This window comes from Megalobrama amblycephala, linkage group LG17, assembly GCF_018812025.1.
Source record: "Megalobrama amblycephala isolate DHTTF-2021 linkage group LG17, ASM1881202v1, whole genome shotgun sequence".
NCBI lineage: Eukaryota > Metazoa > Chordata > Actinopteri > Cypriniformes > Xenocyprididae > Megalobrama > Megalobrama amblycephala.
Genome location: NC_063060.1, coordinates 17,322,552 through 17,340,326, shown reverse-complemented (window position 1 = coordinate 17,340,326; position 17,775 = coordinate 17,322,552). Strand labels below are relative to the sequence as shown.

General features: G+C 38.3%; 1 protein-coding gene across 4 annotated transcripts; it reads right to left on the bottom strand.

Annotated features, from left to right (window-relative positions):
• Positions 1–500: 500 nt before the first annotated feature.
• Positions 501–17,723, bottom strand: kcnmb2 (potassium large conductance calcium-activated channel, subfamily M, beta member 2). 4 transcript variants are annotated; one of them, XM_048163941.1, is made up of 6 exons: positions 8,448–9,589; positions 7,831–7,863; positions 4,626–4,706; positions 4,305–4,475; positions 3,962–4,157; positions 501–2,528 (listed from the first exon to the last, which is right to left on the bottom strand). In XM_048163941.1, the coding sequence occupies exons 3-6, from the start codon at positions 4,661–4,663 to the stop codon at positions 2,244–2,246; spliced, it is 690 nt and encodes a 229-aa protein (XP_048019898.1). In that variant the 5' UTR covers positions 4,664–4,706; positions 7,831–7,863; positions 8,448–9,589; the 3' UTR covers positions 501–2,243. The 4 variants fall into 4 exon arrangements, with proteins under 4 accessions (XP_048019898.1, XP_048019901.1, XP_048019899.1 ...); XM_048163944.1 differs by lacking the exons at positions 7,831–7,863; positions 8,448–9,589 and adding an exon at positions 17,682–17,723; XM_048163942.1 differs by lacking the exon at positions 7,831–7,863.
• Between the last annotated feature and the right edge of the window lie 52 nt (positions 17,724–17,775).

Genomic DNA, 17,775 nt, shown 5'->3' with positions numbered 1-17,775 from the left:
TAATTCAAAGTACAGGTTAAATACAGCTAAAAATCAATACAGAAAATTTCTTCATATTAACACATTACATTGGGCCAATTTTACAGATTTTTCTTAGGATGTAGAAATATTAGTATATAATAGAAGATTTGAAAATGAAGCTTCAGCTTTGGGATAGCATAAGATATCACAAGGGTGCCATCACAGATTCCTCCTCCACAGTCAGCTGCAAACTTGCATTCAGTTCGGGCTCATTTCTGGTATGAAACGCCCACTTTTCAAGATCCAATCAAATCTTGTGTCATAAATGTATCAAATCAAGTCCCACCCTACATTTTTTTGTTGTTGAAAATTTTGTCTCACTCAGAAATGCATCACATTGCAAATAAATGGTTTGTGATTGCAGTTTCAAGTGGAATTTAAGAAAGCTTGTATGAAACATTTTTTTAATAAACTGCTCATATTATTGTAAAAGTTGCATTTGTCACAGTATGTGGCTGTAGTAATGAGCACACAACAAATAGAGTACAAACAAATAATCTTTAATCAAGATACCACTAGGAAAACGAAGGAGAATGGAATAACTCAACCACATGAAATGCAAACGAGACCAAACACTGAACAGAAAGAACACAGGACTTAAATACACAGAGAGGGTAATCAACAGAACAGAAACAGGTGTGGGATAATTAAGAACCAAGGAAACTAAAGCCCGGGATACACTGCATGATTTTTGGCTTTCCCAGACAAAAGATTGCCATCGTGAAACAATCATGGCGATTTCTGTGATCGTGGCTTTTAATCGGTGGTCCAATGTCGTACAGTGAGAGAGGTTCAAAGACGGCCGAAGACATTTTCTGACAGTGTCAGAAATTCAGCGTGATCATCGCACCGTGTGTTTGCTGCTACGACCTACGTCTACTGACCAACCAATAAAATGCGACATGAAATTAACGCGACATGGCGCTAAAACTTAAAACCGCTTACCTCAAGCTCTTTTCCCTTCTTTTGCCGCTTCCTTTTTATTTTCAGCACACATAAAAACTACAAGTGTCAAAGTGTGATTCAACATGGTGTTTTGTTTACCACTAGCGCATGCTGATGATGTTTTACTCTTCTATAGAAACTTGCATCGTAGCCTACGAGTCAATAGGTGTCATCATCGTACAGTCTACATGCATGTCAAGTTTAGTAGATCCATGGAGAAGGAGACTTGTCGCACAGTGTGATGAAGTAATGATCTTTTAGGATTGTTAAAATCCTGCAGTGTATCCAGGGCTTAAGGCCTAGGGTATATACATGGGTATTTTCAAAACTGCAGCTTTTTCTCTGCGGTTTGGCCATTCGTCCACACGCAAACGCAGTATCCGGTCCCTGATACCGAACATTTTTGAAAACTCCTGAACCGATAATAACCCTTTTTCCAGGCTTCTGATTGGCAAACGTGGCTTTACAGTTAGGGTTATATCTCCACCTGTTGGTTTGGCATGCTCTTGACAGCGCTTCATAGCGTGTTTTTGCGTTTTTATGTGGGCGCGCTTTTTTTTTTTTTTTAACAAAGGAGGAAAAACTCTGTTTATAAAAATAGCCATGTACGTGTGGACTAGGGCTAACTATGAGCACAGGCAAATCAAAAAACCAAAACAGAACATAAAAGAATATACACATAACAATAATCAGATTTGATACAGAAAAAGTACATTTGTTATTGAGTTAAACAATAACAAATTTCACACTGAAGTGTTTTGAAATAGGATATGAAAAATGTTGATAAATTATAATAATAATGAATCATTATTTTCTTTATTTTTAATTCATTATTATTGGTAATTTATCCAATTTAATTATTCTTTAAATTATTAATTTATCAAAAAAAATTACAAATGACACATTATGATAATTTTCCCAAAAGGCTTATAACAGATAAAATTAGAAACAGTGTCACAAAGGTTAGATATTTTATGTTTATATTTTATTGCATTATTGAAAAAAGTCCTTATCCAAACAGCACTAGCTCCATCTGGAATAGAACTTCAGAGATATGATTTGTGGTTACAATATAGCTTAGTCATGAAAGACTAACATATCGATTTCTAGTCAATCTTTGAACAGCAGAAGGCCCCCCCCAAAAAAAAAAAAAAAAAAATAAAATATATATATATATATATATATATATATATATATATATATATAAAATAAAAAATGAAGGAGAAATGAAAGCTCCTCCATTCACTTCACTAAGTCTGTCAATCACTGTGCCCCTTTCACTTTGGCGCTTTGCCAATTTGTTCACACAGTATGGAAAGGTATTGAGTGAGCTTGACCATGAGTATGATGAGGGTTCCTCCAGATAACATGCAGGAGGGCCAGAAGAGAGAGTGGAAAACTGCGCTGCTGCCATGCAGACGGTTCAGAAGGATACTGGCCTGATGCTCGCTGGAGTCGTGGTAACATGTTACCTGCTGGTGTGTCTTCAGATGTTCTGAAATATTCTGGACCATAACACGGAGGATGCTGTGGTCCTTCTGGCATTTGGGCACATAAAAACACTGTGGAAAAATGAAATAAAATGTACTTTAAACATATAGTGAAAACAAAGACACAAGTTGTTATTTATTCATAATATTTTTCATTTACTTTAAATGTGCAATTTTGGATATATTTTAATATCTACACTAAAAGTTCAAACATTTCTGGTCAGTGAGATATTTATTCAGAAATACATTAAATTGATAAAAAGTTCCCCCCTCAAACATCCTGATTTTGTTTTGTTTGTTTGTTTGTTTGTTCCCACTTCCTACTATCAAATCATGAAAACTGTATTTCCAAGAGGTTGCTCAAATCTTCATTTAAAGATTTTGTTCATCTATTTTGCTGACTTCCACCATTTTGTAATATCAGTGGCTGCTTCAAAAATCGCATACTTCCCTATAGTAGGCGAAAAACAGTAGGCCTATGTGAAAAGAAGTTTGTCTGGCTAAGCTCAAATTAAAATTGAACATTGGTCTGGGGAGTCTGTCTGTATTTTCTACTGCACAAGAGGCGTGATCAACAAGCATTATTCACGCAATTGGATAGTCCTTCAACCAATCAGATCAACGATCCATGTGACGTACTGTGCAGAGCGACGTGAAAACTACAGACAGGTTTAGTTTGTATTGGTTTGTAGCATTGATCAGCGGTTTGCAGAAGCAGCAATGGCATTGAGCGATTTTTGCAGGTTGTGCAAAAAAAAAAACATGAAAGTAAGTGGTATTTACACCCGCTCGAGCGATTTGTTTGCTAAACTAAAGAAGTCATTCAGCATCGTCGAGAGGTTAAAAGGAATTGGACTGACGGTCGTGCTTGCCGTCGCTTCTCTATCATCATCGTGTTATACCCGCCAATAGCGAGCAAGGTGTATAAGCCAGTCTGTGATTGGTTCCTGCAAAAGTGTAAAAGAAGCAGTAGAAATGAATGTACGGGTTTCCAGACTGAGTTGCCGGGCGAAATCAAATCACCAGCAGATCAGGCTGGGTTTACCCAGTCTAAAAAGAAGTATGTCCGAATTCATAGTCATAAAAAAGTAAAAGAAATACTGAAGTGTGTATTCGGTGGACACTTTACCATCCCCTGAGGCCATCGGAGAGGATTTATGAATGGCAGTGAAGTGACGCAACTGACGTTGGTAGGTCACATGATAATGACAGCATGGCGAATGTAGTGTGTCCGGATTACATTCATACTACACATTCATAGAACATACTTTTTTTAGCGGCCATGAATACTTATTCACATTAAAATAAGTACCTGCTCAAGAGAGTATGCGATTTCAGACACAGCCAAACACTCTCACTACAACCCCGCCCTCCAAAGGCATGCCAGCCAATCCAGTGTCAGCAAACCTAACATGCAAAACGAATGAATTCTTTCACTTTTGAAAAAACCACATTTGTCCTTAATTTAAACTTTGTTTAGGAGAAACGTCTGTTGAAATATTCACCTCTGAACTGACATCCAGCATCTCCTCATTGTGAAAGAGCAGCCCAATACGGCCGGTGGCGTTCAGGCTGACGTAGACCTGTAGACAGGGGAACTTAGAGCTTCGCCAGCAGTCGGAGCCACAGTTGTATGAACAATTGATATCCTTTGTTAGAGTGGAGTTAAGTACAATACAGGTGGTCTCATCTGTCAATACACTGCATTTTACAACAGAAAGAAAACTTTTAAAAGAAAGATAACTCTAAAAAGTCACACTTAAAAATCAAATAAAGGTTCCAATATAGACTGAACATCATGGATTTTCAGGGCTAAATGTTATTGATGAAGTCATGATGTAACACTACCTGTCTGCATATGCGCGCACCATGGTGATACAGATCACAAAGTACATCATGACTGAGCTGAACACCATGCCCAAACCCAGCAGAATGGCCCTGTCCTCCCCAGCCTTCAGCGCTGTTTCTGTCCTTTTTTTGTCCTTTAGCTCATAACCCCATAATCTCTTATAAATTACCCTAGGAAAAGAAGTCCAAAACTGTGAAATAGTTTATAATTTACAAAACTTATTGTTCCAGTCCTGGGTGCTGTTTGACCACACATGATGACGTGAATAACAATCATCCAATAAATTAATTCTACATAATGCAGGTAGAGCAAATGTACACCTTTGTTGAGTTGTTTTGACTTCCTTCACAAAGAACATCTTGCCTGATGCCTGTCAGTGAGATCTGGAAGACCTTTGAGTTCTGGAAAATCAAAACAGAGAAATCATTGGATAATTCCCACAAACATTTTACATTCTGTCACACTGAAAACCTGTCACTGCTCTTATGACACAAGCCTATTTGTATATTACAAATCTAAAAATATCCATCTTGAAAATGACTTGAGCTTATAAAATTTCCATTTATGCCATAGTTCTGTTATAACACTATCTGACCATATAGTTTGACACATTATGTGTACAGAAGCTAGAAGTATTGATTTTACAATTCACTGCTTTTACTATGTAAAGAATATATTAACTATTCACTGACAGAGCACTTCAGTGATGCATAAATCAGCAAAAAAAAAGATGGTCCATAACTCCGTAAGTGCAGTTTCTGCATAAATCTGATGGCCTTAAGAGAGCTTGAGGATCTTAGGGAAAGACTGAGCCTTTGCAATATTAAGTGTTTGGTTTGTTTCAGTTAGTCTACGTCCATTAAATTTAAATTTAGTTTGAAAACAAAATGCTTTGTATAGATATTTCCGAGATTTGAGATTTGAATCTACATGTATTTATAATGGACTGAAATTCAAAGAAATTCATTAAAAGTGCTGTCTTAAATAACACATTGCCCATAAACATTTTATCAAATTGTTATCAGAAACATTGCATCCCTCATTAAAATAATGAAATTCATTAATCTAAACTGAAATGTTATATAGATTATTATATAAGATTATTCAGAGACTGTACTTATATATTATATAATACACTGAACAAAATACCTGTGCAATAATCATGCTGTCTAATCAGCATCTTGATATGCCACACCTGTGAGGTGGATGGATTATCTCGGTAATGGAGAAGTGCTCACTAACACAGATTTAGACAGATTTGTGAACAATATTTGAGAGAAATAGGCCTTTTGTGTACATAGAAAAAGTCTTAGATCTTTGAGTTCAGCTCATGAAAAATGGAGGCAAAAACAAAAGTGTTGCATTTATAATTTTGTTCAGTGAATATAGCCCTGCAGGACAGACAGACAGGGCTTAGGCTAAACCAGGATTAGGCCTTATTTCAATTAGGGTATTTATAGCTTTTATAAACATACCCTATAACAAAACATAACTGGTGTGCATCTTGAGACAAAATAATGGCACTGACATATTTTAAGATATGTCAGTACAAGTTGCTTTCAGTTAAAACAGCTCAAACATGCATTTTAGTCTGGGACTATAGCTTAAGCCTTGTCTGTGAAACCGAGGGATAAAGTCTGTAAAGTATGCTAAGTTTAATACTGTTTTCAAATCAAAGCCATCATTTATACAGCGTATACCCTACACTCTGGCCACTTTATTTGGTAACACATTTGGTACACCTGTTCAACTGCTCATTAATGCAAATATCTAATCAGACAATCACATGGCAGCAACTCATAGCACTTAGGCATGTAGACATGTGATGTGTCCCTGATTTGCCTACTTATACTATGCCCTAAAAGTATGTACAGTTTTTGTGAAGAAAAAGTACATCCTTTTGAGTGTGTAGCAGAATAGGCAAGCTTTAGGACATACTTCGTCATAATTGCATCTTTAAAGGGTCATGAACCTCCAGGTTCAGGCATCCAGCCTCAGCAAACAGCGGTGACTCCTCCGCTCCCTCACGGACGGTAGCCATGCCTCCACAACACAGACGGCTGGCAGCGAGTTTGTCCGTCTCGCCACCAACTCACTCCAGCCCACCGCCTCGAGCGTACATGGCGGCAGACTCTGCTCAGCCATGTTCGATGGCACTGTGGATTCCCCACAGCGACGAAAGCTCTTAACAGCTTGTTCCTCCTTTCTCTCTGGTTTTGGCACCAATGTAAGGAGGTTAGTAGTTCAGGGAAAAAGGAGGTGGGAACCGGCCAATGTTCAACAATAACTTTAATCATATAAAATAAACAAACACAAAATGAAAGTAAAAGCAGCAGCCCGTCACGGACGACTGCCGTACACACATAAACAAAACATAACATAAAATCCAAGCCTGGTCCTCTCTAGTCCTTCTCTGTCATCGCTCCTCCTTTTATACTTCCGAGCTCCTCCGTGAGAGATACGAGTCTGGTGTGGCATGCAGGTGACACTCATTAACACTCGCACCAACCCGCTCTCACGGCTTGGCCTCGTCCTGCTCGCCACACACATGGATTACAGCAGCAGAAGGCCACACCGGGTGACACTCCTGTTAGCTTAGAACAGGAAACTGAGGCTACACTTCACACGGGCTCATAGAAGATTGGAAAAATGTTGCCTGGTCCAATGAGTCTCGATTTCAGCTGCGACATTCAGATGGTAGGATCAGAATTTGGTTAAACAAAATGAAACCATTCTGCCTTGTATCAACGGTTCAGGCTGCTGGTGGTGGTGGCGTAATGGTGTGGGGGATATTTTCTTGGCAGTAGTATAGACGTACTATATAGAAGTAACAACTGAGTATCGTTTAAACATCACAGCCTACCTGAGTATTGTTGCTGACCATGTTCAACCCCCTTATGATCACAGTGTACCCATCTTCTGATGGCTACTTCCAGCAGGATAAAGCACCATGTCACAAAGCTCAAATCACCTCAAGCTGGTTTCCTGAACATGACAATGAGTTCACTATAATCAAATGAATCACCAGAACCACCAGATCTCAATCCAATAGAGCACCTATGGGATGTGGTGGAATGGGAGATTCGCATCATGGATGTGCGGCCAACACAGAAGAACACTTCATTTCCTAAGACGATGATGTATATGCTGTATAAATTTTGTCTTTGTTTTAAAAACTACCACATATCACAACATAAGTGCACAAACATGCATCATTACAATGCTCAATAATGCTCCCAAAAGCTAGCCTATGCATATTCAAACAAGTATGCATATTCAAACAAAGCTTGAGGAGTGGGTCATTAAGGGGTCACAAATGGAGATGACGGTTGATAGAGCCCCTCTTTCAAGATTGCCTTGCCATTACTTAGAGCATCAGGGCATAGAGAATTACATTATTATTACAAGTACACACTCACATGCTGTACTGACAATGTCAACTCTTTCTTAAGCGCAACATGCTTTTGCTAAATGCAGAATGATGCCAAACATAAAGCAGAGTAAATACATTATTGATTCACTGACCATGGGTTTGGAAAATAGCCCAAATCTTTATTCCTGAAACAAGGAGAAGTAGTCTACTTAGGGGAAAAATGCTAAAGCTCTTTCCTTTTGTCCAATGTCATATGATTTTTAAGTAATGAGATGATTGAAAGCACTCAGCAATGATGGACGTACTAATAATTTTACAAGTTCCTTTTGAGAATGAATAGGCCTTTTCTATCACATCTAATCGATAAAGGTTTTTGGTTGATTGAAACTGCCTAAATCATTGTATCCATTTAAATGGATTTAAAAATCAATGCACTCAAAGTCCTTTATTCTTTGGAATTCACAAATAAAATCTGTTTTTCATTCACGTCAATGGACAGTAGCTTATTGGCTTTCTATTGTATTTTTTCATGTCTCACTTGACATGGCTTTGTAGAGCCGTTCCTTTTCAATCTAAGACTTCTTGAATCAAAGAAGGTACATCGGTGAAAATGTATTCCTGAAACATTTTCCCTCCATTTGCTCTGCTAGTACTTATCAGAAGGCAAAGAAGCATTCAAACCCAGCATGCTCTATCTTACCAATCAATCAATATATTTAATCCAAAGCTTTCCGTTTATATCCCTTGCAAGGCCAAGGTCTCTACATACCTGTATTGATAGATTGGAGCCAAAGTAGAGCAATGAAATTTCAAGAAAGCATGTTGAGTCAATAACCGTCAGCCTTCACTTGCTCCTCTTGAGACCCGTAAGGGTTTTTAAAATACCCGATAGTGCTGCTGGCAGATTTGTGGCTTTGTGGGCTGTGTGCCAATGTTGAAACTGTGTAGGACAGCAATTTCCTGCCAAATGATGTGCGGAATGAGTCCTTCCTAGCCGGCCCGACACCCTGACCTTGCCCCTTTCCAGCATGGAGGTGAAGAACTGAACAGAAATAACCATGTGCCACTTTTCGTCAAACCTCTGTCACTGAGCTTGCATATACGTGATTTATGGTGTTTACTTAGGCAAGCATCACTACTACGATTACTCATACTTAGGATTAGTGATTTGATCCCCTAAACCTAAGGGCAGAAACAAACCATTTTTACACCATAAATCCCAATGGTTCTATGCAAGCTGAAGAGTGGTTCCATTTGCATTTCCATTTGGACATGGTCAAAGTCCTTTGCAATTCAGTTCCGACCATCACACTCGGCAGCTATTTAATGCAAGCACATTTCCTATCTAATTGAATGGGGAAATACAAAAATCTAATATTTCTATCTAATATATGTGTTTTGATTTCATTTTCACTGTGTTCCATTCCTGTTTTGTGTGCCTTCCTTAGTTTCCTGGCTGTTAAAGGGTTAGTTCACCCAAAAATGAAAATAATTTCATTTATTACTCACCCTCATGTCGTTCCACACCCGTAAGACCTTCATTCATCTTCAGAACACAAATTAAGATATTTTTGATAAAATCCGACGGCTCAGTGAGGCCTGCATCTCCAGCAAGGCAATTAACACTTACATTGCTCAGAAAGCTAGATGTATTTAAAACAGTTCATGTGACTACAGTGGTTCAACTTTAATATTATAAAGTGACAAGAATACCTTTTGTGCGGCAAAAAAATAAAATAAATAATGACTTTATTCAACAATATCTAATGATGGGCGATCTCAAAACACTGCTTCATGAAGCTTCAGAGCTTTACGAATCCTGGGTTTCGAATCATAGGTTCGGCGTGCCAAAGTCACGTGATTTCAGTAAACGAGGCTTTGTAATGTCATAAGTGTTTCTAAATTTCAATGGTTCACGTGACTTTGGCAGTTTGATTCACGCTCCGAACCTCTGATTCGAAACAAAAGATTTGTGAAGCTTCGAAGCTTCATGAAGCAGTGTTTTGAGATTGCCCATCACTAGCCTTTGGATCTGAGCTATTGGATTTTATCAAAAATATCTTAATTTGTGTTCTAAAGATGAATGAAGGTCTTACGGATGTGGAACGAGATGAGGGTGAATAATTAATGACAGAATTTTCATTTTTGGGTGAACTAGCCTTTTCATTAGTTTCCTTATAATAAATGGAACATTATTGTCCAATGGTATGAACGCTATAGTTATCATTTTTGGTGTGAACAGGCATTTGCGCCAGTTCCAACACAATTCATTTGTAGGAATTTGGAAGTTCGATCTGCTTATGCCCCAGTGACGAGTATGTTTTTCTTCAAATAATAGTATGTTTTTGTACTATTCACATCATACGAATTCATACAAAATTGCCTCCTCATAGTTACATTTTCCCTTAGTTCTCACAAAAATGAAATTTCTGTCATTAATTACTCACCCTCATGTCGTTCCAAACCCATAAAACATCATCTTTGGAACTCAAATTAAGTTTTTTTTTGTGATGAAATCCGAGAGGTGTCTGACTCCTCAATAGACAGCAATTTAACCACCACTTTCAAGGTCCAGAAAGGTACTAAAGACATTGTCAAAACAGTTTTTTTTTTTTTGTTATTTTTGTTTTGTTTTTGCACTCAAAAAGTATTCTCGTCAGTTCATAAAATTAAGGTTGAACCACTGCAGTCGCATGGACTATTTTAATGATCTCTTTAGTACCTTTCAGGACTTTGAAAGTGGTGAAATTGCTGTCAGATACCTCTCAGATTTCATTAGAAATATCTTAATTTTTGTTACGAAGATGAACAAAGGTCTTATGGGTGTGGAACGCTTTTTTTGGGTGAACTAACCCTTTAAGGGGTTAAGATCAGGTAAGATGCGTACTTGCCCTTGAATTGCGCTCTGACACATTTCAGAACACAACTAGATGTTTAGTATGTTTGCTTTATTATAAAAACTTCACTGTGTAACTCGTCCTGCGCCATTTGTGCGACAGACATGAATATGAAATCATGCAGCGTTCATGGTCAGACATAAGAATTTCACCTGGCAGATAAAATGCAAATGCATTTAAAAACAATGCAACAACACTTCAAAACACCCTTATAACAACCGTATAACAATGCATTAAATAACCACACATATTGCAGTGGTGACAGCTGAACAAACAATTGCCATTCTAGTTTATGGCTCCAACTTTTTTATGTATCAAACACACATTATGGCAAAGATTAAGATGAAACTAAGAAATATTAGGTGGCAATGACAGCAAGCATTTCAGCAAAGGATCACACATGTCAAACATGGTTTTATTTTAACCTCTGAGAGACAGCAGGGATTCTTTGCTGACTAAAATTCTCTACATATCTGAAAGATGGCAGATAGATCATTTTGTCCCAAGGGCAAACTGATGAGAAGAAGCCAGAACTGCTGTAAGTGCAAGAAGACACACTCTTTTATCTCAGTGCAGTTTGTCCGTGTGAATGCACATAGAGACGATAATTGGACTTTTTGATGGTCTCTTTTAAATTCTGAAATCCATTTAACACTTTTCACACTTTGTCGCAAATGGAATGGAGTCAAATCTTTTCATTTTCCTTTTTTTTTTTTTTCTGCAAAGAGCCCATTTCTCAAAATGATGCTATCTTTGACTCAACTTCATCTCCGTATACTCAGCTGAGGCTGACTAGTTCTTTTTGGGGGAAAGAACTACATCCACATTATTTTCTAGATTACATCAAACTTGGAAATCTTTTATTTGACAATCAGACCAGTCACGCACCCTCGTGTGTTGAGCAGATCCTTAACGGTGGACATTTACACCTGTTGCTGGCAATTGTGTTTGTTTCAGCTTCCTCTGTTCATATTCAGCCCTCTGAGAAATCTGAATGCCCTTTCGCAAGAATGTTCCAGGTAGTATTTTCTGCCTTGTGTTGGATTATTATAGCACCATGGACAAGTGTTCAGAGTGCTTGAAAGGTCCTGTCTCATCATCACAACATATGTTGCAAAACATGGACAGGTCAATTAATCATATACTGTAGCCACAAATATGGCACGTCAAGAGAACTAATGGCAAAGGGAAAGATTTTCAGTGACTTCAGGACATTTGACAATATAGTTACTAAATCAATTAGATACCACAGTACATAATGTACAGTTGAGAAAATAATGATCCCCTGCTGATTTTGTAAGTTTGACCACTTACAAAGAAATGAAGGGTCTATAATTGTTATAGAGACAGAATATCAACAAAAAAAAACACATTATATAAATGTTATAAATTGATTTGCATTTCAGTGAGTCAAATAAGTATTTGATTCTGGCTCCCACAGATTGGTTATGTGCCCAAGTGGAACACAGATTAGTCCTGTCACTTTAAGAAAGTACTCCTAATGTCATCTTGTTATGAGTATTAATAGAAACCAGTCCACAGAATCTGTGTCTTCCATTCCAACCTCTCCACCACCATGGGCAAGACCAAAGAGCTGTTAAAGGATGTCAGGGACAAGGTTGTAGACCTGCACAAGGCTAGAATGGGCTACAAGACCAAGCAAGAAGCTTGTTGATAAGGAGACAACTGTTGGTGCATTTATTCAGAATTACAAAATAACCATCAATCGGCCTCTGTCTGGTGCTCCATGCAAGATCTCACCTTATGAGGAAAGGATGGTCATGAGAAAGGTAACACACTACGTAGCAATGGATTGAAATCCTGCAGTGCCCGCAAGGTTCCCCTGCTCAAGAAGGCACATGGACAGGCCCGTCTGAACATCTAAATGATGAAGGCTTGAGAAATTACTATGGTCATATGAGACCAAAATTGAGCTCTTTGGCATCAGTTCGACTCGCTGTGTTTGGAGGGAGAGAAATGCTGATTATGACCCCAAAAACATCTTCCCTACAGTCAAGCATGGAGGTGGAAACATTATGCTTTGGGGCTGTTTCTCTGCTAAGGGTACAGGAGGAGCCAATGGACAGGGCCATGTACTGTAAAATTCTGGATGAGAACCTCCTTCCCTCTGTCAGAACACTGAAGATGGGTCATGGATGGGTCTTCCAGCATGACAATGACCCAAAATACACCACCAAGGCAACAAAGGAGTGGCTCAAAAAGAAGGACATTAAGGTCATGGAGTGGCCTAGCCAGTTCCCAGACCTTAATCCTATAGAAAATCTGTGGAGTGAGCTGAAATTTTGAGTTGCCAAGTGACAGCCAAGAAACCTTAAGGATTTAGAAAGGATCTGTAAAGAGGAGTGGACCAAAATCCCTCCTGAGATGTGAGCAAACCTGGTGACAAACTACATGAAACATCTTACCTCTGTGCTTGCCAACAAGAGTTTATCCACCAAGTTTTGCTTGGGGATCAAATACTTATTTGACTCACTGAAATGCAAACCAATTTATAACCTTTGTACAGTGTTTTTTTTTTTTTTTTTATGGATGTTTTGCTTGATATTCTTTCTCTATTTGTTAAAATAAAAATATCATAAAATTATAGACCCTTCATTTCTTTGTAAGTGGTCAAACTTACAAAATCAGCAGGGGATCAAATAATTATTTTCCCCACTGTACAGAAAGAGTTCTTTAAATGTTTTTGAAAGAAGTATCATGTGCTCACCAAAGCTGCATTTATTTGATCAAAAATACAGTAAAACGGCAATATTGTGAAATATTATTACAATTTAATTTTTTTTTCTTTCTAATATATATTAAAAAATAATTTATTCCTGTGATGCAAATTCAGTATCATTACCCCAGTCTTCAGTGTCACATGATCCTTCAGTAGTCATTCTAATATGCTGATTTGGTGCTCAATTATAAATAATAAATAATAATTAATAATCTGTTGAAAACAGTTGTAGTGCTTATTTTAATATTTTGAGGAAACCATGGTACTTTTTTTTTAAAAATAGAAATACACTTTAAAAATGCATTTATTTGAAATATAAATAACTTTGATTAATTTAATGCATCTATATGTGGAATAAAAGTATTATTATTTTTTTTTTTTTTAAATCTTGGATTATATTATAATAAATATAGAATATATAGCCAATTCTTGGAAATGGTAGTTTCAATTTATGAGTTAGAGAAAGATTTAGTGGTTAAATAGGCATGATGCCAGTTTGTACCACTGGGTGTCTCTGTTGGAGTTCGTACCTGTGATTTCAACACTTGAACACTAATAAGCGTGTTACTTCTGTGTGGTCGTTCTATATTTGGTTAGAGCTTTTTTCTCACTCACCATACCTAAAGTCATCACTATTATCTTCAATTCATTATTCAAAGAACAGACAAAAATGGTTCTAATATGCTGAAATGTTGTTTTGAGTCTAACTTGACCTTGTGGAGGAAATAAAACTCCAGTATAATTTGTTGTTGTTAGCTTAGCACTAAAGGCCTCCCAGCTGCAGCAATTACAGATTATTGTTTTTATATAGAGAGACATGCTGGGTATGCAATCTGTATCTACAGTGTATTTCTGGAGCGCTGTGAGTTATGAATGTACTGCTATTTAAGTGTGTCTTCTCCTCATACCATTCATTACTCAGAAATAATATTTCAGGTTAATGGTGCATATGCCAAGTTTCACAACACTGTAATATTGGAAACACACGGCTCTGGAAACCATCCATCTAGCAGCTATTGTAATGCCAGACTTAGACTTCGCTGCTAAGACCAATGACCTTTCCATGATCAAAACTGAAGTCACATTTAGATGGATTGGGCAGTTTCACAGCTTGGTGGTGCATTAAATCTGAGGTTTATGCGATGCAGCATAATGGCATATGGGCCTGACACAGACGTGCTTGGATTTGAACACTTGAAAATGATCGTGCTTCTTATCTGAATTTTTCATTATAGCTAACCTGAGTAAGTATCATCCTCTCCTATTTTCTTTATCCTCTACAGTTTCTTTTGCCAAGGTCTTTTACTACCAAAACAAAATCAGCAACACTTCAAACACCTGAAAACCATTTACAACATTCTTTCCACTACTGTCCCCCTCCACCTCCTCCCATCTCTTCTCTGACTGCTGATGACTTTTTGCCAGCTATTTCACTGATAAGGTGGCAACCAGTTCTCTGATTCTGCACCACTTACCCACAACCAACCTCCATCCACACACATTCACCTCTTCTCTTCCTTCTCTCCCCTCACGGAGAATGCAGTCTTCAAATTTCTCTGTGCCAGCCGTCCTACAACTTGTCCCTCAGAGCCGATCCCCTCCCACTTTCAACAGGAGATCTCACCAACACTGCTACCCGCTCACATCAACAACACATCCCTCATCCCACGGCTCGGGTAAGTCTATCTTCAGACCAGTCTCTCTTCTTCCTTTTCTGTCAAAAACTCTTGAAAGACTTGTGTTCGATCAGCTCCTTCGGTCACAGAACAATGACAACCAGTCTGGCTTCGAAAGTAGACACACCAGAGACAACGCTCCTGACAATTGTTGAAACTCTAAGGCTGGCAAGAGTAAACTCCAAATCATCTGTCCTTATTCTACTAGACCTGTCTGCTGTCTTTGACATTGTAAACCACCACATCCTCCTGACTGTACTTCGGTGGCTTTAGTCTTACCTCACAAGCAGATCTTTCAAGGTTTCATGGAGAGGAGGCGTGTTTGAGTCACATCAGCTAATCACTGGAGTGCCTCAAGGTTCAGTGCTTGCTCCTCTGCTTTTCTCCACTGAGAATGATCATAAAGACACATGGCTTCTCCTACCACTGCTATGCAGATTAAACGCAGCTCTATCTGTCACTGTAACCTGATGGTCCCACTGTCTCAGCTTGAACCTCTGCCAACCTTTCAGTCATCTGTGCCTGGATGAAGGAGCATTATCTACAAAAGATGGAGCTTCTTGTAAATCCTGCAAACTTGTCAGCTGACCACAACATCACTGTTTAACTGGGGTCTACAATACTAATGGCAACCAGGACAACAAGGAACATTGTGTTTGATGACCAACTGAGCTTTTCCATCCATATTTCAAGAACGGCCTGGTCGTGCTTTACAACATCAGGAAAAAAAGACTGTTTAGTGCACAGTATGCAGAGCAAATTCTTGCCCAAGCTCCTACTGCAATGCTCTACTGGCAGGCCTTCCAGCCAGAACAAATAAGTCTCTGCAAATAATCCAGAGTGCACATCTGGGCTTCAACCAGCTAAAGAGAATGTCACACCCCTCTTGATCTCACTCCACTGGCTCCCAGTTGCAGCCAGAATCAAATTTAATGTTTTAAGGCTGGCTTTCAGGACTGCCACTGGAGCAATCACCTTCCAACCTCAATACTCCTAAAATGTACACTCCCTCCCATCAGCTAAGGTCACTGAATGAGCAATGCCTTGTCGTTTCTTCACAATGAGGCACAAAGTCACTCTCCAAAAATTTCACCCTCTCTGTTCCTCTGTAATGAGCTGCCAACCTCTATCCAAACTACTCAGACCATCACATCATTCAAGCTGAAGACACACCTCTTCCGCAAGCAGTTAACTATCCCACTCTCTTAATCCAATGTACTTATGCACAGACACACACACACACACACACACACACACACACACACACACACACACTTTTCTTCTCTGTAATTCTTCCCCTTCTCTCTAGCTTCCAAATCTAGTTGTCAAATAAACTTGGCATTGTATAATAAGAATATTTTTGCCTCCTTAAGGAATTGCTTTTGTTTCTCTCTTGGAAGTCGCTTTGGGTAAAAGTGTCTGCTAAATGCATAAATGTGAATAATTTTGTTCTAGATTAAATACTTTTTAAAGAATATTTTCCCCAAAAGAACTCCTCCTGATCACTTTTTGCTGGCCAAAAGAGGTCTTAGTAATTAGTGACAACTGTGCAAGACGAACAAATTGCATTGCTTCAGATTCTAATTAAATGGACAATATGTGTTTTGATAGACCAGTTACTGAGAATCTCATCCAAATGTTTAATGTTTTACTCCATGCTAAATTTGGTGTAAAATGGATAATCGTGCCTGGCTCTGAGTGTTCCAGTTTTTCCTCTCCTTTTCCCTGCTTTATGTTCCAGCATTAATTTGATTGCCTCATTTACAGCCAGCACCAGTGCTGTTGCCAAGGATACAGGAAACATTTTTATTGGTCTGTTTGTATCCAATCTTTGTATAAAGCTGGTATTGAAGCGTGGAAAAACTCAACAAACATCTGACACAATTGCCAGGGCATGCATTCATGTAAGAGACAATCATCAAGGACAGAATTATTGGCACATTAAGCCACTCTATCTCTGAGCAAGAAAAAGGGGCAATGTCCTTTTTTAAGCATAGTTTCTCTAATAACAGCAGCAAGAAATGTAACATTTACTTATTACAACAAATAACTGAGTGCTTTGCATTCTGCTAATGAGCTATACACAACAAACTGACCTTTACTTCTAGGTTTGTCATATTAGGGAGAAGAGTTTGCATGTTCAATCATAAATCAATGCACTGCACAGTACAAATTATGATCTGTATAATATCCAATAATCCAATCATTGCTTGCAGCTGTGACATTCAGCATGATGATTTTCTCCAAGGTCACGATGATAACCAAAAATGTCCAATATCACATTGTCGGCTATTGCATTTCTACGTTTTTTATATCGAAAATAAATTTTAGTAGTGTCCTGTCCAGAAATGTGGTCCAATGTTCTGCTCATCCCATCATACCTCTATGACAACAAATTATAGAGCAACCTCAACCAAATGATATATGGATTATGATTTGTCAGGTAATAATTCAGTTGGAGAGCATGTGTGCTGGTGGTTTATCTCATGGGTTGAGCGCTAACCCCTTCCTCCTCAGTCCTATCTTTTTAACATCTTTCCAGCAAGCAAAGATGGTTTGAGACGTTACATAGTTGTGTCATCATCTCTCAGATGGAGAAAGGAAAAAAGAAAAAAAAACTTTGTACAGGGGGGTTCTCAGTTAAAGGGTTAGTTCACCCAAAAATGAAAATTCTGTCATTTATTACTTACCCTCATGCCGTTCCACACCCGTAAGATCTTCGTTAATCTTCGGAACACAAATTAAGATATTTTTGTTGAAATCCGATGACTGAGGCCTGCATAG